The following is a 17,666-nucleotide window of genomic DNA, read 5'->3' on the forward strand; positions in this document are numbered from 1 at the left end:
CTTCTTTGTATCTTTTGTTTCTGCCCCCATTCTACTTCCCTCTGTCTCCCTGCATCGGTTCCCATCCACCTGCCATATTAGTTTAACTCCTCCCCAACAGCACTAGCAAACACTCCCACTTGGACATTGGTTCCAGTCCTGCCCAGGTGCAGACCTCCGGTTTGTACTGCTCCCACCTCCGCCAGAACCGGTTCCAATGTCCCAAAATTTGTATCCCTCCCTTGTGCACCACTCCTCAAGCCACGTATTCATCTGAGTCAGCGATTGTTAAAATGGCCTAGTTTAATTCTGGTCTGGTTTGAGAGTTCGAATGCTGGTTCTATTCCCGGGAGCTCCGGCCGTTCCCGGGCTGTGTATTGCTCTCCTAAGCCGGTCATTTTAGACCTACACTGAGCAGCCAAGCGCAAGACGGTCACTGCCATGGATGTGGTTTACACTCTGAAACGGCAGGGCCGCACTCGCTGGATTCAACGTGTCCCTCTCCCCCAAGCACAAAGCAAAGGCTCTACTAAGTTGCACCCACTGCCTCGCAGTAGGGGGAAGGAGAGATAGTTGATTAACATTTTGTTCTGTATAGATATATATTTTTCGCCAAGGTCTATATATTTTAAATCAGCATATGCACGATGGACGGAATATCCTTTTAGTTTCAGAATTATAGACATTTATCGTCGAAGCTTACAACACGGAATGAGGCCACTTTGGCCCATCGTGTCCGTGCCGGCCAACAAAAGGCTATCCAGCCGAATCCCGCTTTCCAGCTTTAGGTCCGTAACCCTGCAGGTTACGGCACTTCAAGTGAACCTCCAAGTAGTTTTAAATAACGTAAGGGTTTCTGCCTCTACCTCCCTTTCAGGCAGTGTGTTCCAGACCCCCACAACCCTCTACGTGAAGACATTTCCCCTCGAACCTTCGACCAATTACTTTAAATGTATGCCTCCTGTGGTGAGGGAAATAGGCCCTTTACGGCACAGAAGGTATGGCATATTTCAGGTGAAGGTAATACTGAAACAACTAATGTAGTTACAGCAGTGACCGATAAGAAAGGTTAAATTAAACGGTGGGAGGAAGGCAGCATCAGGTCGGAAGGACAGTGAGGGTCTTTTGCCCTCATAGAAGGACTTCCAAATCCTGACCAGAAGTGACCCTCAGACAATCTTGGTTATAAACGGGTCAATGTCTGTCGAACATGTAGATATCTCGATCGATAAAGAAGAGTATGGCTCGGGAGGGGATGTAACTGATGACCTACCTCAAGCATTTGAGATTGTGGCGAGCAGTAAATCTGATTGGATGTTTAAAGAGACCAATCAGAGATACAGAACAATGGAAATTGACAACGCAGCCAATGAACCAATCACAATCGTTGCCTTCACCTATCCATCATTAGCATAGGGCTGTGGGCGGGCTGTGGAGCTGCCTATATAATGCGAGCTCCGAGCTGAAATTTTTTCATATCTGGACCGGACCGAACAAGACGATGCCTGAGGAAAAGAAAACAGTCGCTTCTCGGCCTTTTGGCTAAGATCTGCATAACCAACCTGACCAGCCACCATGACGTCCGGGTGGTTTCTCCCTGGTCAGGAAGGTATATGCTTACATTTTTGTAAACAGGAGGTGGGTGGGATTGGTGACCCATCCACCTCCACAGAGGTGTGTGGGGGACCTGACCCATCCACCTCCATGGCACGAACCTGGTATTGCAGTACTTCCAGGAACGGTGCAGTGGCTCTAGGCCTTTTGGCTAAGAGCATTGGCGCAGAGTGATCCTTGACTGGTGCAGGGTGACCTCTGGCGTTTGACAAAGAATTGTAACGATTGGACATGAAAAAAAAAGAAAACAGTTACTTCCAAGAAAGGCGCCAAGAAAGTTAAGAAAACACCACCGAAGGGAGGCAAGAAGCGCAGAAAGTCGAGGAAGGAGAGTTACTCTATCTACATCTACAAAGTGATGAAGCAGGTTCATCCCGACACTGGCATTTCCTCCAAGGCCATGGGCATCATGAACTCATTTGTGAACGATATTTTCGAGCGCATTGCGGGTGAGGCTTCCCGCCTGGCCCATTATAACAAGCGATCCACAATCAGTTCTCGGGAGATCCAGACCGCCGTACGCCTGCTGTTGCCCGGGGAGTTGGCCAAGCACGCCGTATCGGAAGGGACAAAGGCGGTCACTAAGTACACCAGCTCTAAGTAAAACTCCACGCTGTCCTGACAGAACAAACCCCAAACACAACGGCTCTTTTAAGAGCCACCCACAACGTTTCTGAAAGAGCTGCACAAACGCATCACCCTTTAAACTCAATTTACTGTCGTTATTTTCTGAGCAAGTGTGATGACATTTAAAGTTCCAGCTGTAGATTTAGATTTGAATTCTCAGATAGCGGTTTTACTATCCGGTTCAACCTTAGCTTCGCTGATGAATTTTCCTCCCAATAAACTGTACACACTGTCCCTGGTCGCCTGCCAATTAATTATGATCTTGTTTTAGAGGATGAAACTCAGACTTCATTCTCTCTCAAGCCCTTTACAATATAAAAAAAATTCTAGTTCGGGTCAGCCCGCTTATTAATCCGAGATTCCGAGTGCAACAGCCTAGACTGGGAGTTCTTACAGAGACCAGAACAGGGAGTTTGAACCCTGTGTCCCTCTTCTCTTTTCACAGAAGGACTCCCAGTTCTGGTCTCACTCCCGCCTGTGCGGAGGATCGATCCATGATCTGTGATTCCCAAATTGTACAAAGATTGAGCTGGAATGTGTCCCGTTACAGAATGTTTGAAACTGAACCCGAATTTAAACCTGATTGTAACACCCTGGAATTTGGAAGGTAATATGGAATACGGCAATAGGAAATAAAAAGTGTTTGGAAATCTTTGGCTAATGGTGAATTTATTAATTTAATCCGCATTGTAAAAATTATTGGCTGGTTTTTTGAAATTGAAGATTCGTTGGAAGTCGAACAGTAATTTTCGCCGTCTTTCCATCGGCGGGCTAAACAGACGATGATTGGTCAGCGGAAAAGACCAATGAAATCCACCGCAGAGCGACCAATCACAAGTTCGTTCCCTGCATCCGTCCAGAAGCTATAAGAAGGGCAGATGTGGGAGGAGTTTCTCATTCTTGTCTGAACTTGTGGACCGTGGAAATGTCTGGAAGAGGAAAAACTGGCGGTAAAGCTCGGGCCAAGGCCAAGTCTCGCTCCTCCCGGGCCGGACTGCAGTTCCCTGTGGGCCGTGTTCACAGGCTCCTGCGAAAGGGGAACTACGCTGAGCGTGTGGGTGCCGGAGCCCCGGTCTACATGGCTGCTGTGCTCGAGTATCTGACCGCTGAAATCCTGGAGTTAGCCGGCAACGCGGCCCGCGACAACAAGAAGACCCGCATCATCCCTAGACACCTGCAGCTGGCCATCCGCAACGACGAGGAGCTCAACAAGTTGCTGGGAAAGGTGACCATCGCTCAGGGTGGGGTGCTGCCTAATATCCAGGCTGTGTTGCTGCCCAAGAAAACCACCACTTCGTCCAAGACCAAGTAAAGCGGACAAGATTTAATCTAATAACCCAAAGGCTCTTTTCAGAGCCACCCACAGTATCTTTGAAAGGGCTGCTTACTGTCTTAATGCAGTCAGTCATTTAATTCATGTACCGATAGATGGGCCTGTTTTAGACCTGTAAATATAGAAAATAGGTGCAGGAGTAAGCCATTCGGTCCTTCGAGCCTGCACCACCATTCAATAAGATCATGGCTGACCATTCCCTAAGTACCCCTTTCCTGCTTTCTCTCCATACCCCTTGATCCCTTTAGCTATAAGGGCCGCATCAAACTCCCTCTTGAATATATCAAACGAACTGGCATCAACAACTCTGCCGTAGGGAATTCCACAGGTTAACAACTCTTGAGTGAAGAAGTTTATCCTCATCTCAGTCCTAAATGGCTTACCCCTTATCCGTATGAGAGTTTTCAGTTCCCAGTATCTGCATTACGGTTCTCTGCTCACACATACACGCTTCCTGTTAACAGCGAATTGTCACTCAACAATTGTATAAATACCGCTACCGGTTCTTTAAATATTCTTTAATCTGTCTGAAAACTAGAGAGTCGTCGGTGATGAATTAATGTAGTAATAAAAGGGCCTAGTTTAATTCTGGTCTGGTGTGAGATAAGTTTGAATGCTGGTTCTGTTCTCGGGAGCTCCGGCCGTTCCCGGGCTGTGTATTTCTCTGCTAAGCCGGTCAGTTTAGACCGCACTGCATCAGCGAGCGATGTACACACACAGGACCCGGGTCAATTGCAGTCCTTCCCAGATCTGCCTGCCCCCATTCTCCGACAACGCCGAATGGGGAAATCTGTGCTCTGCCCCGGGGAACTCGAGGTCAGAGCGACGCAAAGCCGATGTCAGTTTCTGAAAATATTAAAGGGCTCATTAATTAATCGTCAATAACTCCCATGTGAAGGGAGCTGGTATATGAACACACGATCAGTAATCAGTCCACCGCACTCTGCCCGTCCCTACAATGGGTTAATGAACACGAAGCTTTGGTTACAAGAGATCGTAGCTCTTTCCTTTGCTGATTTGGTGGCTCTGAGAAGAGCCGTTGTTGCACTTGGTGCCGAAGCTTCGAGCCGAGGCAGGGGGAGTCTAGGCGCGCTCCCCGCGGATGCGGCGAGCCAGCTGGATGTCTTTGGGCATGATGGTGACTCGCTTGGCGTGGATGGCGCACAGGTTGGTGTCCTCAAAGAGCCCCACCAGGTAAGCCTCGCTGGCCTCCTGCAGGGCCATGACGGCCGAGCTCTGGAAGCGCAGGTCGGTCTTGAAGTCCTGAGCGATCTCCCGCACCAGGCGCTAGAAGGGCAGTTTGCGGATCAGCAGCTCAGTGGATTTCTGGTAGCGGCGGATCTCCCTCAGAGCCACGGTGCCGGGTCGGTAGCGATGAGGCTTTTTCACTCCACCCGTGGCCGGAGCGCTCTTCCGGGCCGCTTTGGTCGCCAGCTGTTTGCGAGGAGCTTTCCCTCCGGTGGATTTGCGCGCTGTCTGCTTGGTCCTGGCCATTTTCCTGAACGGATCTCAGCACAATCTGGGACACATAGATTGTTAATGCAGAACGGCCTCTGGGGCCTCCTTTTAAAGTGTGTGAGGGTCCGCCCCGGGGATGTGATTGGCGGTCAGGCTCCAGCCAATCAAGTTTGACCCAAGCACCGAGAGTGAAAATGAAGGGCGGGGATTACTGGGCCCTGATTGGCTGAACTGAAACTGACAGTTCGTTAATTTCAAAAAGCCCGCCAATTTCACAGGATCAACCAACAGAGATTAAATAAAATCTAATTTCCCGCCAGCAATTTAAGAATCCGCTCCTTATAACGGCGATTGTGCCCCATTATAAGTCACCAATCCCATTCTCTGTAACATTCCGGTTTGAATTATGTTCTATTCCCTGATCGGTCTGTACAGGGCGGGAATAAATCCCCGGTCACTGCTTCCTGTAAACACAAAGTCCCGCATCGATCCCGCCAGTGCCATACCATTTAATCGATTCTCACACAGAAACCTCACATGACAGGAATTATGTGAGGAGACTGTGTATCCCGCCCGGTAATTATGACTGTCAGCCGGAGTTTCTGATCTCTCATATTTACAATAGTTGTAAAATATTTAATTCCCATATTCCTACAGCGACTACACTCTCAAAGTACTTCATTGGTGTTGAGACATTGGTCGTGAAAGGCGCTATATAAATCCAAATCTTTCTTTCCATTAATTAAACAGCCGAAACCATTTCCCAACCAAACTGTCCGCGCTCCGATCCCCAGGTCGTTGCTCTCTCTGTGAGGCGGCGGGTGGCTCTTAGAAGAGCCTTTGTGTTGTATTTGGGGGAAAAGGTCGAGTTATTTAGCCGCCGAATCCATAAAGAGTGCGGCCCTGCCGTTTCAAAGCGTACACCACATCCATGGCAGTGACCGTCTTGCGCTTAGCGTGCTCAGTGTAGGTGACCGCATCCCTGATCACATTCTCCAAGAAAACCTTCAGCACCCCGCGGGTCTCCTCGTAGATCAGGCCCGAGATCCGCTTGACACCGCCACGGCGAGCCAGGCGGCGGATGGCTGGTTTGGTAATGCCCTGGATGTTATCACGGAGCACTTTACGGTGCCGCTTGGCTCCGCCTTTACCCAGTCCTTTGCCTCCTTTACCTCAACCAGACATGATGATTCTTCACTCAAACAGCCGCTGAATGAGACGCGAGCTCCTCCCGGCTCTTTTTTATATAGCCGGAGCCGACCTGACTGAGAAAGCGCAGAGTGAGAGAGGCGGGAAGGGGAGGAGACATAGTCAAGATTGACAGACAGAGCAGAGAGCGGCCTCTGATCTTCCAGCTCCGCCTCCAGCTTTCTGCAGCCGCCAATTTCAAAACATTTTCCCACAATAGAACCGAAACAGACTCGGAATTTATATTCAAAGCTTCCAGAAACCAGAAGCTTTTAAATGTCTCGTTAAAATTAGCAATCGCGAATATTCCCGCCTATATACAGCCCCTTCCCTGTTAATCTCCCCACACTTCCTCTCACAGACGGGTTCAGCAGTTTACAAACACCTTATTCCAGCTGATTTGGAGAATGTGGTGTTTAGGGTTTGAGTTGTGAGGCGGGGTATCTCCGCCAGTATCACCGTCTCACAGACTCTCCCCCTTACCATCTGTGAAATGACAATGACCAGGAACTGAGACTGGAGCCGAACACATCCCCAGTTACAGTGAGGCTCGGGCCGGACATCCCATTCTCTGTGTGTTTTATTGCAGACACTGGGGGAGGGGTGAGTGCAGCCAATGTCAGCGAGTCACCAGGGATCCTGGCTTCATGTTCAATGTTTTCTGTCTGAAATCTGAGCCCAGCCCCGGGACAGGGGTCATTTGATTCGGGGATCAGCTCTTTTCTGAGGTGTGGGTGGCTCTGAGAAGAGCCTTTGTGTTCAGATGTTTACAAGTTGAATTTTTTATTTACTTTTTGGGCGTTGCTTTCTTGGGTTTTGCTGATTTGGCCTTGGCCCTCGGTTTTTCCACCTTTTTGGCCGCCTTCACCTTTGCGCCCGAGGCCTTCTTGGGGCTCTTGGGCTTCGCCGCCGCCGCCTTCTTCCTAGCCGCCGCTTTCGCTGTCTTTTTTACTGTTGGCGCCTTCTTGACCGGAGATTTCTTCGCTGCTGGTTTCTTGGCCGAAGATTTCTTGGCTGCTGGTTTCTTGGCCGGAGATTTCTTGGCTGCTGGTTTCTTTACTGGAGTTTTACATAGAAACATAGAAAATAGGTGCAGGAGTAGGCCACTCGGCCCCTCCAGCCTGCACCGCCATTCAATGAGTTCATGGCTGAACATTCAACTTCAGTACCCCATTCCTGCTTTCTCGCCATACCCCTTGATCCCCCTAGTAGTAAGGACCTCATCTAACTCCTTTTTGAATATATTTAGTGAATTGGCCTCAACAACTTTCTGTGGTAGAGAATTCCATAGGTTCACCACTCTCTGGGTGAAGAAGTTCCTCCGCATCTCGGTCCTAAATGGCTTACCCCTTATCCTTAGACTGTGACCTCTGGTTCTGGACTTCCCCAACATTGGGAACATTCTTCCTGCATCTAACCTGTCTAACCCCGTCAGAATTTTAAATGTTTCTATGAGGTCCCCTCTCATTCTTCTGAACTCCAGTGAATACAAGCCCAGTTGATCCAGTCTTTCTTGATAGGTCAGTCCCGCCATCCCGGGAATCAGTCTGGTGAACCTTCGCTGCACTCCCTCAATAGCAAGAATGTCCTTCCTCAGGTTAGGAGACCAAAACTGTACACAATACTCCAGGTGTGGCCTCATCAATGCCCTGTACAACTGTAGCAACACCTCCCTGCCCCTGTACTCAAATCCCCTTGCTATGAAGGCCAACATGCCATTTGCTTTCTTAACCGCCTGCTGCACCTGCATGCCAACCTTCAATGACTGATGTACCATGACACCCAGGTCTCTTTGCACCTCCCCTTTTCCTAATCTGTCACCATTCAGATAATAGTCTGTCTCTCTGTTTTTACCACCAAAGTGGATAACCTCACATTTATCCACATTATACTTCATCTGCCATGCATTTGCCCACTCACCTAACCTATCCAAGTCGCTCTGCAGCCTCACCGCATCCTCCTCGCAGCCCACACTGCCACCCAACTTAGTGTCATCCGCAAATTTGGAGATACTACATTTAATCCCCTCATCTAAATCATTAATGTACAGTGTAAACAGCTGGGGCCCCAGCACAGAACCTTGCGGTACCCCACTAGTCACTGCCTGCCATTCTGAAAACTACCCATTTACTCCTACTCTTTGCTTCCTGTCTGACAACCAGTTCTCAATCCATGTCAGTACACTACCCCCAATCCCATGTGCTCTAACTTTGCACATCAATCTCTTGTGTGGGACCTTGTCGAACGCCTTCTGAAAGTCCAAATATACCACATCAACTGGTTCTCCCTTATCCACTCTACTGGAAACATCCTCAAAAAATTCCAGAAGATTTGTCAAGCATGATTTCCCTTTCACAAATCCATGCTGACTTGGACCTATCATGTCACCTCTTTCCAAATGCACTGCTATGACATCCTTAATAATTGATTCCATCATTTTACCCACTACCGATGTCAGGCTGACCGGTCTATAATTCCCTGTTTTCTCTCTCCCTCCTTTTTTAAAAAGTGGGGTTACATTGGCTACCCTCCACTCCATAGGAACTGATCCAGAGTCAATGGAATGTTGGAAAATGACTGTCAACGCATCCACTATTTCCAAGGCCACCTCCTTAAGTACTCTGGGATGCAGTCCATCAAGCCCTGGGGATTTATCGGCCTTCAATCCCATCAATTTCCCCAACACAATTTCCCGACTAATAAGGATTTCCCTCAGTTCCTCCTCCTTACTAGACCTCCCGATCCCTTTTATAACCGGAAGGTTGTTCGTGTCCTCCTTCGTGAATACCGAACCAAAGTACTTGTTCAATTGGTCCGCCATTCCTTTGTTCCCCGTTATGACTTCCCCTGATTCTGACTGCAGGGGACCTACGTTTGTCTTTACTAACCTTTTTCTCTTTACAAATCTATAGAAACTTTTGCAATCCGTCTTAATGTTCCCTGCAAGCTTCTTCTCATACTCCATTTTCCCTGCCCTAATCAAACCCTTTGTCCTCCTCTGCTGAGTTCTAAATTTCTCCCAGTCCCCAGCTTCGCTGCTATTTCTGGCCAATTTGTATGCCACTTCCTTGGCTTTAATACTATCCCTGATTTCCCTTGATAGCCACGGTTGAGCCACCTTCCCTTTTTTATTTTTATGCCAGACAGGAATGTACAATTGTTGTAGTTCATCCATGTGGTCTCTAAATGTCTGCCATTGCCCATCCACAGTCAACCCCTTAAGTATCATTCGCCAATCCATCCCAGCCAATTCACGCCTCATACCTTCAAAGTTAGCCTTCTTTAAGGTCTGGACCATGGTCTCTGAATTAAATGTTTCATTCTCCATCCCAATGCAGAATTCCATCATATTATGGTCACTCTTCCCCAAAGGGCCTCGCACAACGAGATTGCTAATTAATCCTCTCTCATTACATAACACCCAGTCTAAGATGGCCTCCCCCCTAGTTGGTTCCTCGACATATTGGTCTAAAAAACCATCCCTTATGCACTCCAGAAAATCCTCCTCCACCGTATTGCTTCCAGTTTGGTTAGCCCAATCTATGTGCATATTAAAGTCACCCATTATAACTGCTGCACCTTTATTGCACGCACCCCTAATTTCATGTTTGATGCCCTCCCCAACATCACTACTACTGTTTGGAGGTCTGTACACAACTCCCACTAACGTTTTTTGCCCTTTGGTGTTCTGCAGCTCTACCCATATAGATTCCACATCATCCAAGCTAATGTCCTTCCTAACTATTGCCTTAATCTCCTCCTTAACCAGCAATGCTACCCCACCTCCTTTTCCTTTTATTCTATCCTTCCTGAATGTTGAATACCCCTAGATGTTGAGTTCCCAGCCCTGACCATCCTGGAGCCACGTCTCCGTAATCCCAATCACATCATATTTGTTAACATCTATTTGCACAGTTAATTCATCCACCTTATTGCAGATACTCCTTGCATTAAGACACAAAGCCTTTAGGCTTGTTTTTTTAACACCCTCTGTCCTTTTAGAATTTTGCTGTACAATGGCCCTTTTTGTTCTTTGCCTTGGGTTTCTCTGCCCTCCATTTTTCCTCATCTCCTTTCTGTCTTTTGTTTTTGCCTCCTTTTTGTTTCCCTCTATCTCCCTGCATTGGTTCCCATCCCCCTGCCATATTAGTTTAACTCCTCCCCAACAGCACTAGCAAACACTCCCCCGAGGACATTGGTTCCGATTCTGCCCAGGTGCAGACCGTCCGGATTGTACTGGTCCCACCTCCCCCAGAACCGGTTCCAATGCCCCAGGAATTTGAATCTCTCCCTGCTGCACCATTGCTCAAGCCACGTATTCATCTGAGCTATCCTGCAATTCCTACTCTGACTAGCACGTGGCACTGGTAGCAATCCCGAGATTACTACTTTTGAGGTCCTACTTTTTAATTTAGCTCCTAGCTCCTTAAATTCATTTCGTAGGAACTCATCCCTTTTTTTAACCTATGTCATTGGTACCAACGTGCACCATGACAACTGGCTGTTCTCCCTCCCTTTTTAGAATGTCCTGCACCCGCTCCGAGACATCCTTGACCCTTGCACCAGGGAGGCAACATACCATCCTGGAGTCTCGGTTGCGGCCGCAGAAACGCCTATCTATTCCCCTTACAATTGAATCCCCTATCACTATCGCTCGCCCACTCTTTTTCCTGCCCTCCTGTGCAACAGAGCCAGCCACGGTGCCATGAACTTGGCTGCTGCTGCCTGCTCCTGATGAGTCATCCCCCTCAACAGCACTCAAAGCAGTGTATCTGTTTTGCAGTGGGATGACCACAGGGGACCCCTGCACTACCTTCTTTGCACTACTCTTCCTGCAGGTCTTCCATTCCCTCGCTGGCTGTGGACCCTTCTCCTGCGGTAAGACCAACTCGCTACACGTGATACTCACGTCATTCTCAGCATCGTGGATGCTCCAGAGTGAATCCACCTTCAGCTCCAACTCCGCAACGCGGACCGTCAGTAGCCGGAGGTGGACACACTTCCCGCACATGTAGTCGTCAGGGACACTGGTGTTGTCCCCGTGTTCCCACATGGTACAGGAGGAGCATATCACACGACCGAGCTGTCCTGCCATGACTTAACCCTTAGATACACTTAAATTGCCGACAACAATGTTAAAAGTTACTGACTAATAAAGAAAAAGAAAAACTACTCACCAATCAGCAGCCAATCACTTACCACATTGGCTGTGACGTCACCTTTTGATTTCTTTCTACTTCTTTTTTGACTTCTCTCAGCTGGAGCTGCACAAGTACGTCTCTCTCGACTCCCGCCTCTCTCGACGCTCCCCGGACTGCTAAGCCTTGGCTGCTGGTTTCTTTACCTTCCTTCCCACTTTCCCCTGGTTTTCCTTCTTAGCGAGTTTGAAGGAGCCCGAGGCGCCCGTACCCTTGGTCTGCACCAGGAAGCCATTTGTCACATTCTTCTTGATACTGAACCTGATCTGGGACCCGCGCTTGTCCACATCCACGCCTTTGGCCGCCAGAGCCTTCTTTATCGCGGCCAGAGACATCCCCTTGCGATCGCTGCCATCGGCCACAACCTTGAGGATCTGTTCGCCCAACGGGGGCCGGCTGGCTTGGAGCGGGGAGCTGCCTTCTTCTTCTTGCTGGGAGCCTTGGTTTGAGCTGCGGCGGCAGGAGGAGCGGTTTCGGCGGCTGCAGTGTCAGTCATGTCGGCGGCTCTGTGGAAAATCTCTCTGACAGTCAGAGCTCGGTCAGAAATGAAACGGGAGGCGGCGGCACAGAGCAACTTAAAGGCAGCGAGCGGACGGGGCGAGACATCCTGCTGTCAGCTCCCCGCCCCTCCAGCCTCTCTGTGTTTCTCTCTCCTCATTAACTGTCCGATTCCAATTCAACCCGGGCCCTCCAGATTCCCAGACTGGCCTCTTTCTGTCCCGAACACCGGGATGTTTGTTGTCGAGAAAGCTTCCTCCGAATTGAAGACAGCAATTTGGATTTAAACCCGTTTTATTGCTGCACTGATCGCGCTCTCTCACCCGATCGCGGACATTTTCTCTGTTTTTCGATTGAAATTTGAAATCACATCAAACTTGACGTTTAATTCCCACTTTAGACCTGAGCAGGGCAGCAGGGCGATCCTGTGACAGGGAAATCTTTGAATTTTACACAAGAGGGACTCTGGAATCCGGCGATGAGACGGACACACAAACACAGTGACATTAATCTCACCGGGCCGCCCCTTTAACACACTCTCGCTCACACAATGTTCACATCTGCACATTCACAGCACAAACTATCCCAGATTTACAGCTCCCAGCACAGGGTTACCTCTCCGCTCGGCCTGTGCTGCCGATTCTCGGGGTTAGTTGTAGTTTCGCAGCTCAGTAAGTGTTAAACACTCCGAGGCCGGCGCTCCTCAGTGTCTGTTCCCCAGATTCAGGGGCAGGAGCCAATCACAGCAGTGGCTGGCTTAACTCATATCTACTGTTAAGTTGTTATATTGTCCCAATGCAGAAATATGTTTGATTAGTATGAAAATATAAATTATATGTTCACCGTCCCTCCAGCCTTTCTTTGTCTCTCGCCTCCTAAACTGAGGGACATTCAACAGTAACGAGTGTCCTATCCATCCCATGCTCATCACCCAGAGATGTGTCTCCATATTACGCTCAATACTAGTATCAGACATTCCTGTACCGCACTACGAAAGATAGAGAGAGATACACACACTTTATCAGTCTTACACTTGGTATCAGTGTTCCCATATTACGCTCAGTCACAGTGCCACACCGTCATGTACAGCACCAGAGAGAGAAACAGAAACAGTATCAGGATTGTACTTCCAATAGTGTTTCCACATCATGCTCATTAGCAGTATCCCCCATCACAGACAGTACAAGAGAAAGAGGATTGTAACAGAGTCAGAGATGGGGGAGAGTGCTGAGTGAGAGACAGGAGAGATCGAGGTCTGGCGGTGAGACACAGAAACATGCACAGGAGCAGTTCCAAACTGACCTGTGAGGTCCGGTTTTATCCTGAAAGTCCCATTGGGGAGATAGAAGATGCAGTCCCCTCTCTCACTGCTGTTGTACCACAGAGGGAGACATTATTAATCCCACACTGCTGGACAGTGTCAGAGACTGAGAGAAACAAGGTCCCACATTTAACCATCGCTTGCCTGTTGTACTCCCTGTAATCTTGCAGCTCATGGCTGTTCGGTATTATTCTCAGTGACTGAGTGTTTCACTCTAATTAAATTAATCTGGGAACGTTTCTGTCAGATATTAACTCCTGCACAGTCCCAGCAAACACTCCTGCTCCCTAGTCCCTCCGATGATTCTGCAGGATTGCTTGGTGAAGACGGGCTCACGAAGAGAAAAACATCCTGCATGGCATGATCCCAAATTGAGCATCTCAAAGAGGCAAGGCCCCCAGCTTTAAACATTCTCTGCCCTTCAGGCCTCCATAACCAGTGCCTGTGAAGAGACACTTGGTCACTCAACCAGAAAACTCCAGGACTGGTTTGATGAGAATGATCAGGAGATCCAAGAACTAACAGATCGCAAGCGCAGAGCATTTCTGAGCCTCAAGCAACAACACAACTCAGGAGCAGCAAAGCAACATTACAGGCAGCTCAAGGCTGAGGTCCAACAAAAAACCTGGGACCTAACAAACAGCTGGTGGATGGAGAAAGCACAGGAGATACAACAACTGGCCAACAGCCATGATGTGTGAGGATTTTTCATCACAGTCAAGGCCACCTATGATCCAAACTCCCAAGGACCCACCCCACTGCTGGCCAAGAACGAGGAAACCATCAAGGACACCGAGGCTGTCAGGGTCCCGCTGGAAGGAGGACTTCGAAGATCTCCTCAATCGAGACTCTGCCTTTGACTCGAGTGTTCTCAATTCCATCCCGCAGCATGCGACCCGCCACCACCTCAGTGAAACCCCAACGGTGCATGAGGTAGGAAAAGCCATAAGACAACTCAAGAACAACAAGGCTATGGGAGCGGATGGTATCTCTGCTGAGGCACTAATGTATGGCGGAGAGGCGCTGTTGACGCGGATACATGACCTCATCTGGAGGGAGGAGAGTATGCCGGGAGATCTGAGAGTTGCAGTGATCGTGACCATCTTTAAAAAAGGGGACAAGTCCGACTGCGGCAATTACTTAGGAATCTCCCTGCTATCAACCACTGGGAAGGTTGTCGCTAGAGTCCTCCTCAACCATCTTCACCCTGTGACCGAGGAGAACCTCCCAGAATCACAGTGCGGATTTCGTCCCCTACGGTGCATAGAAACAGAGGAACATAGAAAATAGGTGCAGGAGTAGGCCATTCGGCTCTTCGAGCCTGCACCACCATTCAATAAGATCATGGCTGATCATTCAACTCAGTACCCCTTTCCTGCTTTCTCTCCATACCCCTTGATCCCTTTAGCCGTAAGGGCCATATCTAACTCCCTCTTGAATATATCCAATCAACTGGCATCAACAACTCTCTGCAGTGGGGAATTCCACAGGTTAACAACTCTCTGAGTGAAGAAGTTTCTTCTCAACTCAGTCCTAAATAGCTTACTCCTTATCATTCGACTGTGACCCCTGGTTCTGGACTTACCCAACATCGGGAACATTCTTCCTACATCTAATCTGTCCAGTCCCGTCAGAATTTTATATGTTTCAATGAGATCCCCTCTCATCCTTCTAAACTCCAGTGAATACAGGCCCAGTCAATCCAGTCTCTCCTCATATGTCAGTCCAGCCATCCCAGGAATCAATCTGGTGAACCTTCGCTGCACTCCTTCAATAGCAAGAACATCCTTCCTCAGATTAGGAGACCCAAACTGACCACCTCACCAAGGCCCTGTACAACTGCAGTAAGACCTCCCTGTTCCTATACTCAAATCCCCTAGCCATGAAGGCCAACATACCATTTGCCTTCTTCACCACCTGCTGTACCTGAATGCCAACTTTCAATGACTGATGTACCGTGACACCCAGGTCTCGTTGCACCTCCCCTTTTCCTAATCTGCCGCCATTCAGATAATATTCTGCCTTCGTGTTTTTGCCCCCAAAGTGGATAACCTCACATTTATCCACATTATACTGCATCTGCCATGCATTTGTCCACCTACCTAACCTGTCCAAGTCACCCTGCAGCCTCTTAGCGTTCTCCTCACAGCTCACTTCATCACCCAGTTTAGTGTCATCTGCAAACTTGGAGATATTACACTCAATTTCTGCATCCAAATCATTAATGTATATTGTAAATAGCTGGGGTCCCAGCACTGAGCCCTGCGGCACCCCAGTAGTCACTGCCTGCCATTCTGAAAAGGACCCGTTAATCCCGACTCCCTGCTTCCTGTCTGGCAACCAGTTCTCTATCCACGTCAGTACATTACCCCCAATAACATGTGCTTTAATTTTGCACACCAATCTCTTGTGTGGGACCTTGTCAAAAGGGCAAATACATCAGCTCCACTGGTTCTCCCCTGTCCACTCTACTAGTTACATCCTCAAAAAATTCCAGAACATTTGTCAAGCATGATTTCCCTTTCATGATTTCCCATGTTGACTTGTCACTGTCACTGCTTTCCAAATGCGCTGTTATTTCATCTTTAATAATTGATTCCAACTTTTCCCCCACTACTGATGTCAGGCTAACCTGTCTATAATTATCCATTTTCTCTCTCCCTCCTTTTTTAAAAAGTGGTGTTACGTTATCTACCCTCCAGTTCATAGGAACTGATCCAGAGTCAATAGACTGTTGGAAAATGATCACCAATGCATCTACTATTCCTAGGGCCACTTCCTTAAGTACTCTGGGATGCAGACTATCAGGCCCCGGGGATTTATCGGCCTTTAATCCGATCAATTTCCCTAACACAATTTCCCGCCTAATAAGGATATCCTTCAGTTCCTCCTTCTCACAAGACCCTCGGTCCCCTAGTACTTCCAGAAGGTTATTTGTGTCTTCCTTCGTGAAGACAGAACCAAAGTATTTGTTCAGTTGGTCTGCCATTTCTTTGTTCCCCATTATAAATTCACCTGAATCTGATTGCAAGGGACCTACATTTGTCTTCACTAATCTTTTTCTCTTCACATATCTATCAAAGCTTTTGCAGTCAGTTTTTATGTTCCTGGCAAGCTTCCTTCACACTCTATTTTCCCCCTCCGAATTAAACCCTTTTTCCTCCTCTGCCGAATTCTAAATTTCTCCCAGTCCTCTGGTTTGCTGCTTTTTTGGGCCAATTTATATGCCTCTTTCTTGGATTTAACACTATCCTTAATTTCCCTGTTAGCCACGGTTGAACCACCTTCCCCGTTTTATTTTTACTCCAAACAGGGATGCACAATTGTTGAAGTTCATCCATGTGATCTTTAAATGCTTGCTATTGCCTATCCACCATCAACCCTTTAAGGATCATTTGCCAGTCTATTCTAACCAATATCACATATCATACCATCGAAGTTACATTTCCTCAAGTTCAGGACCCTAGTCTCTGAAGGAACTGTGGCACTATCCATCTTAATAAAGAATTTTACCATATTATGGTCACTCTTCTCCAAGGGGCCTTGCACAACAAGATTGCTAATTAGTCCTTTCTCATTACACATCACCCAGTCTAGGATGGCCCGCCCCTTAATTGGTTCCTCGACATATTGGTCCAGAAAACCATCCCTAACACTTTCCAGGAAATCCTCCTCCACCATATTGCTACCAGTTTGGTTATCACAATCTATATGTAGATTAAAGTCGCCCATGATAACTGCTGTACCTTTATTGCATGCATCCCTAATTTCTTGTTTGATGCTGTCCCCAACCTCACTACTAGTGTTTGGTGGTCTGTACACAACTCCCACTAGCGTTTTCTGCCCTTTGGTATTCCGCAGCTCCAACCATACAGATTCCACATCATGCAAACTGATGTCCTTCCTTACTATTGCGTTAATTTCCTCGTTAACCAGCAACACTACCCCATGTCCTTTTCCTTTCTGTCTATCCTTCCTGAATGATGAATACCCCTGGATGTTGAGTTCCCAGCCTTGGTCACCCTGGAGCCATGTCTCCGTGATGCCAATTATATCATATTCATTCATTGCTGCCTGTGCAATTAATTCTTCCACCATGTTATGAATACTCTTTGCATTGAGGCAGAGAACCTTCAGACTTGTCTTTTTAACACACTTTGCCCTTTTAGAATTTTGCTGCAATGTGGCCCTTTTGGATTTTTGCCTTGGGTTTCTCTGCCCTCCACTTTTACTTTTCTTCTTTCAATCATTTGCTTCTGTCCCCATTTTACTTCCCTCTGTCTCCCTGCATAGGTTCCCATCCCCCTGCCATATTAGTTTAACGCCTCCCCAACAGCACTAGCAAACACTCCCCCTAGGACATTGGTTCCGTTCCTGCCCAGGTGCAGACTGTCCGGTTTGTACTGGTCCCATCTCTCCCAGAACCGGTTCCAATGTCCCAGGAATTTGA

General features: G+C 48.1%; 2 protein-coding genes and 1 pseudogene across 2 annotated transcripts; all 3 read left to right on the forward strand.

The window, feature by feature from the left end:
* The first annotated feature begins 1,501 nt into the window (after nucleotides 1-1,501).
* On the forward strand, nucleotides 1,502-1,731 carry LOC139274381 (U2 spliceosomal RNA; annotated as a pseudogene).
* A 103-nt stretch (nucleotides 1,732-1,834) lies between these two features.
* LOC139273477 (histone H2B 1.2-like) lies at nucleotides 1,835-2,320 on the forward strand (the record flags this gene model as incomplete). Its single annotated transcript, XM_070890380.1, has 1 exon — nucleotides 1,835-2,320. A coding segment is annotated over one exon (363 nt), but the record flags the coding sequence as incomplete, so codon positions are not given.
* Nucleotides 2,321-3,145: 825 nt separating this feature from the next.
* Nucleotides 3,146-3,517, forward strand: LOC139273463 (histone H2A type 2-C-like; the record flags this gene model as incomplete). The annotated part of the gene is made up of 1 exon (XM_070890368.1): nucleotides 3,146-3,517. A coding segment is annotated over exon 1 (372 nt), but the record flags the coding sequence as incomplete, so codon positions are not given.
* Nucleotides 3,518-17,666: the final 14,149 nt, after the last annotated feature.

The sequence above is a fragment of the Pristiophorus japonicus genome, chromosome 9 (genome assembly GCF_044704955.1).
Source record: "Pristiophorus japonicus isolate sPriJap1 chromosome 9, sPriJap1.hap1, whole genome shotgun sequence".
NCBI lineage: Eukaryota > Metazoa > Chordata > Chondrichthyes > Pristiophoridae > Pristiophorus > Pristiophorus japonicus.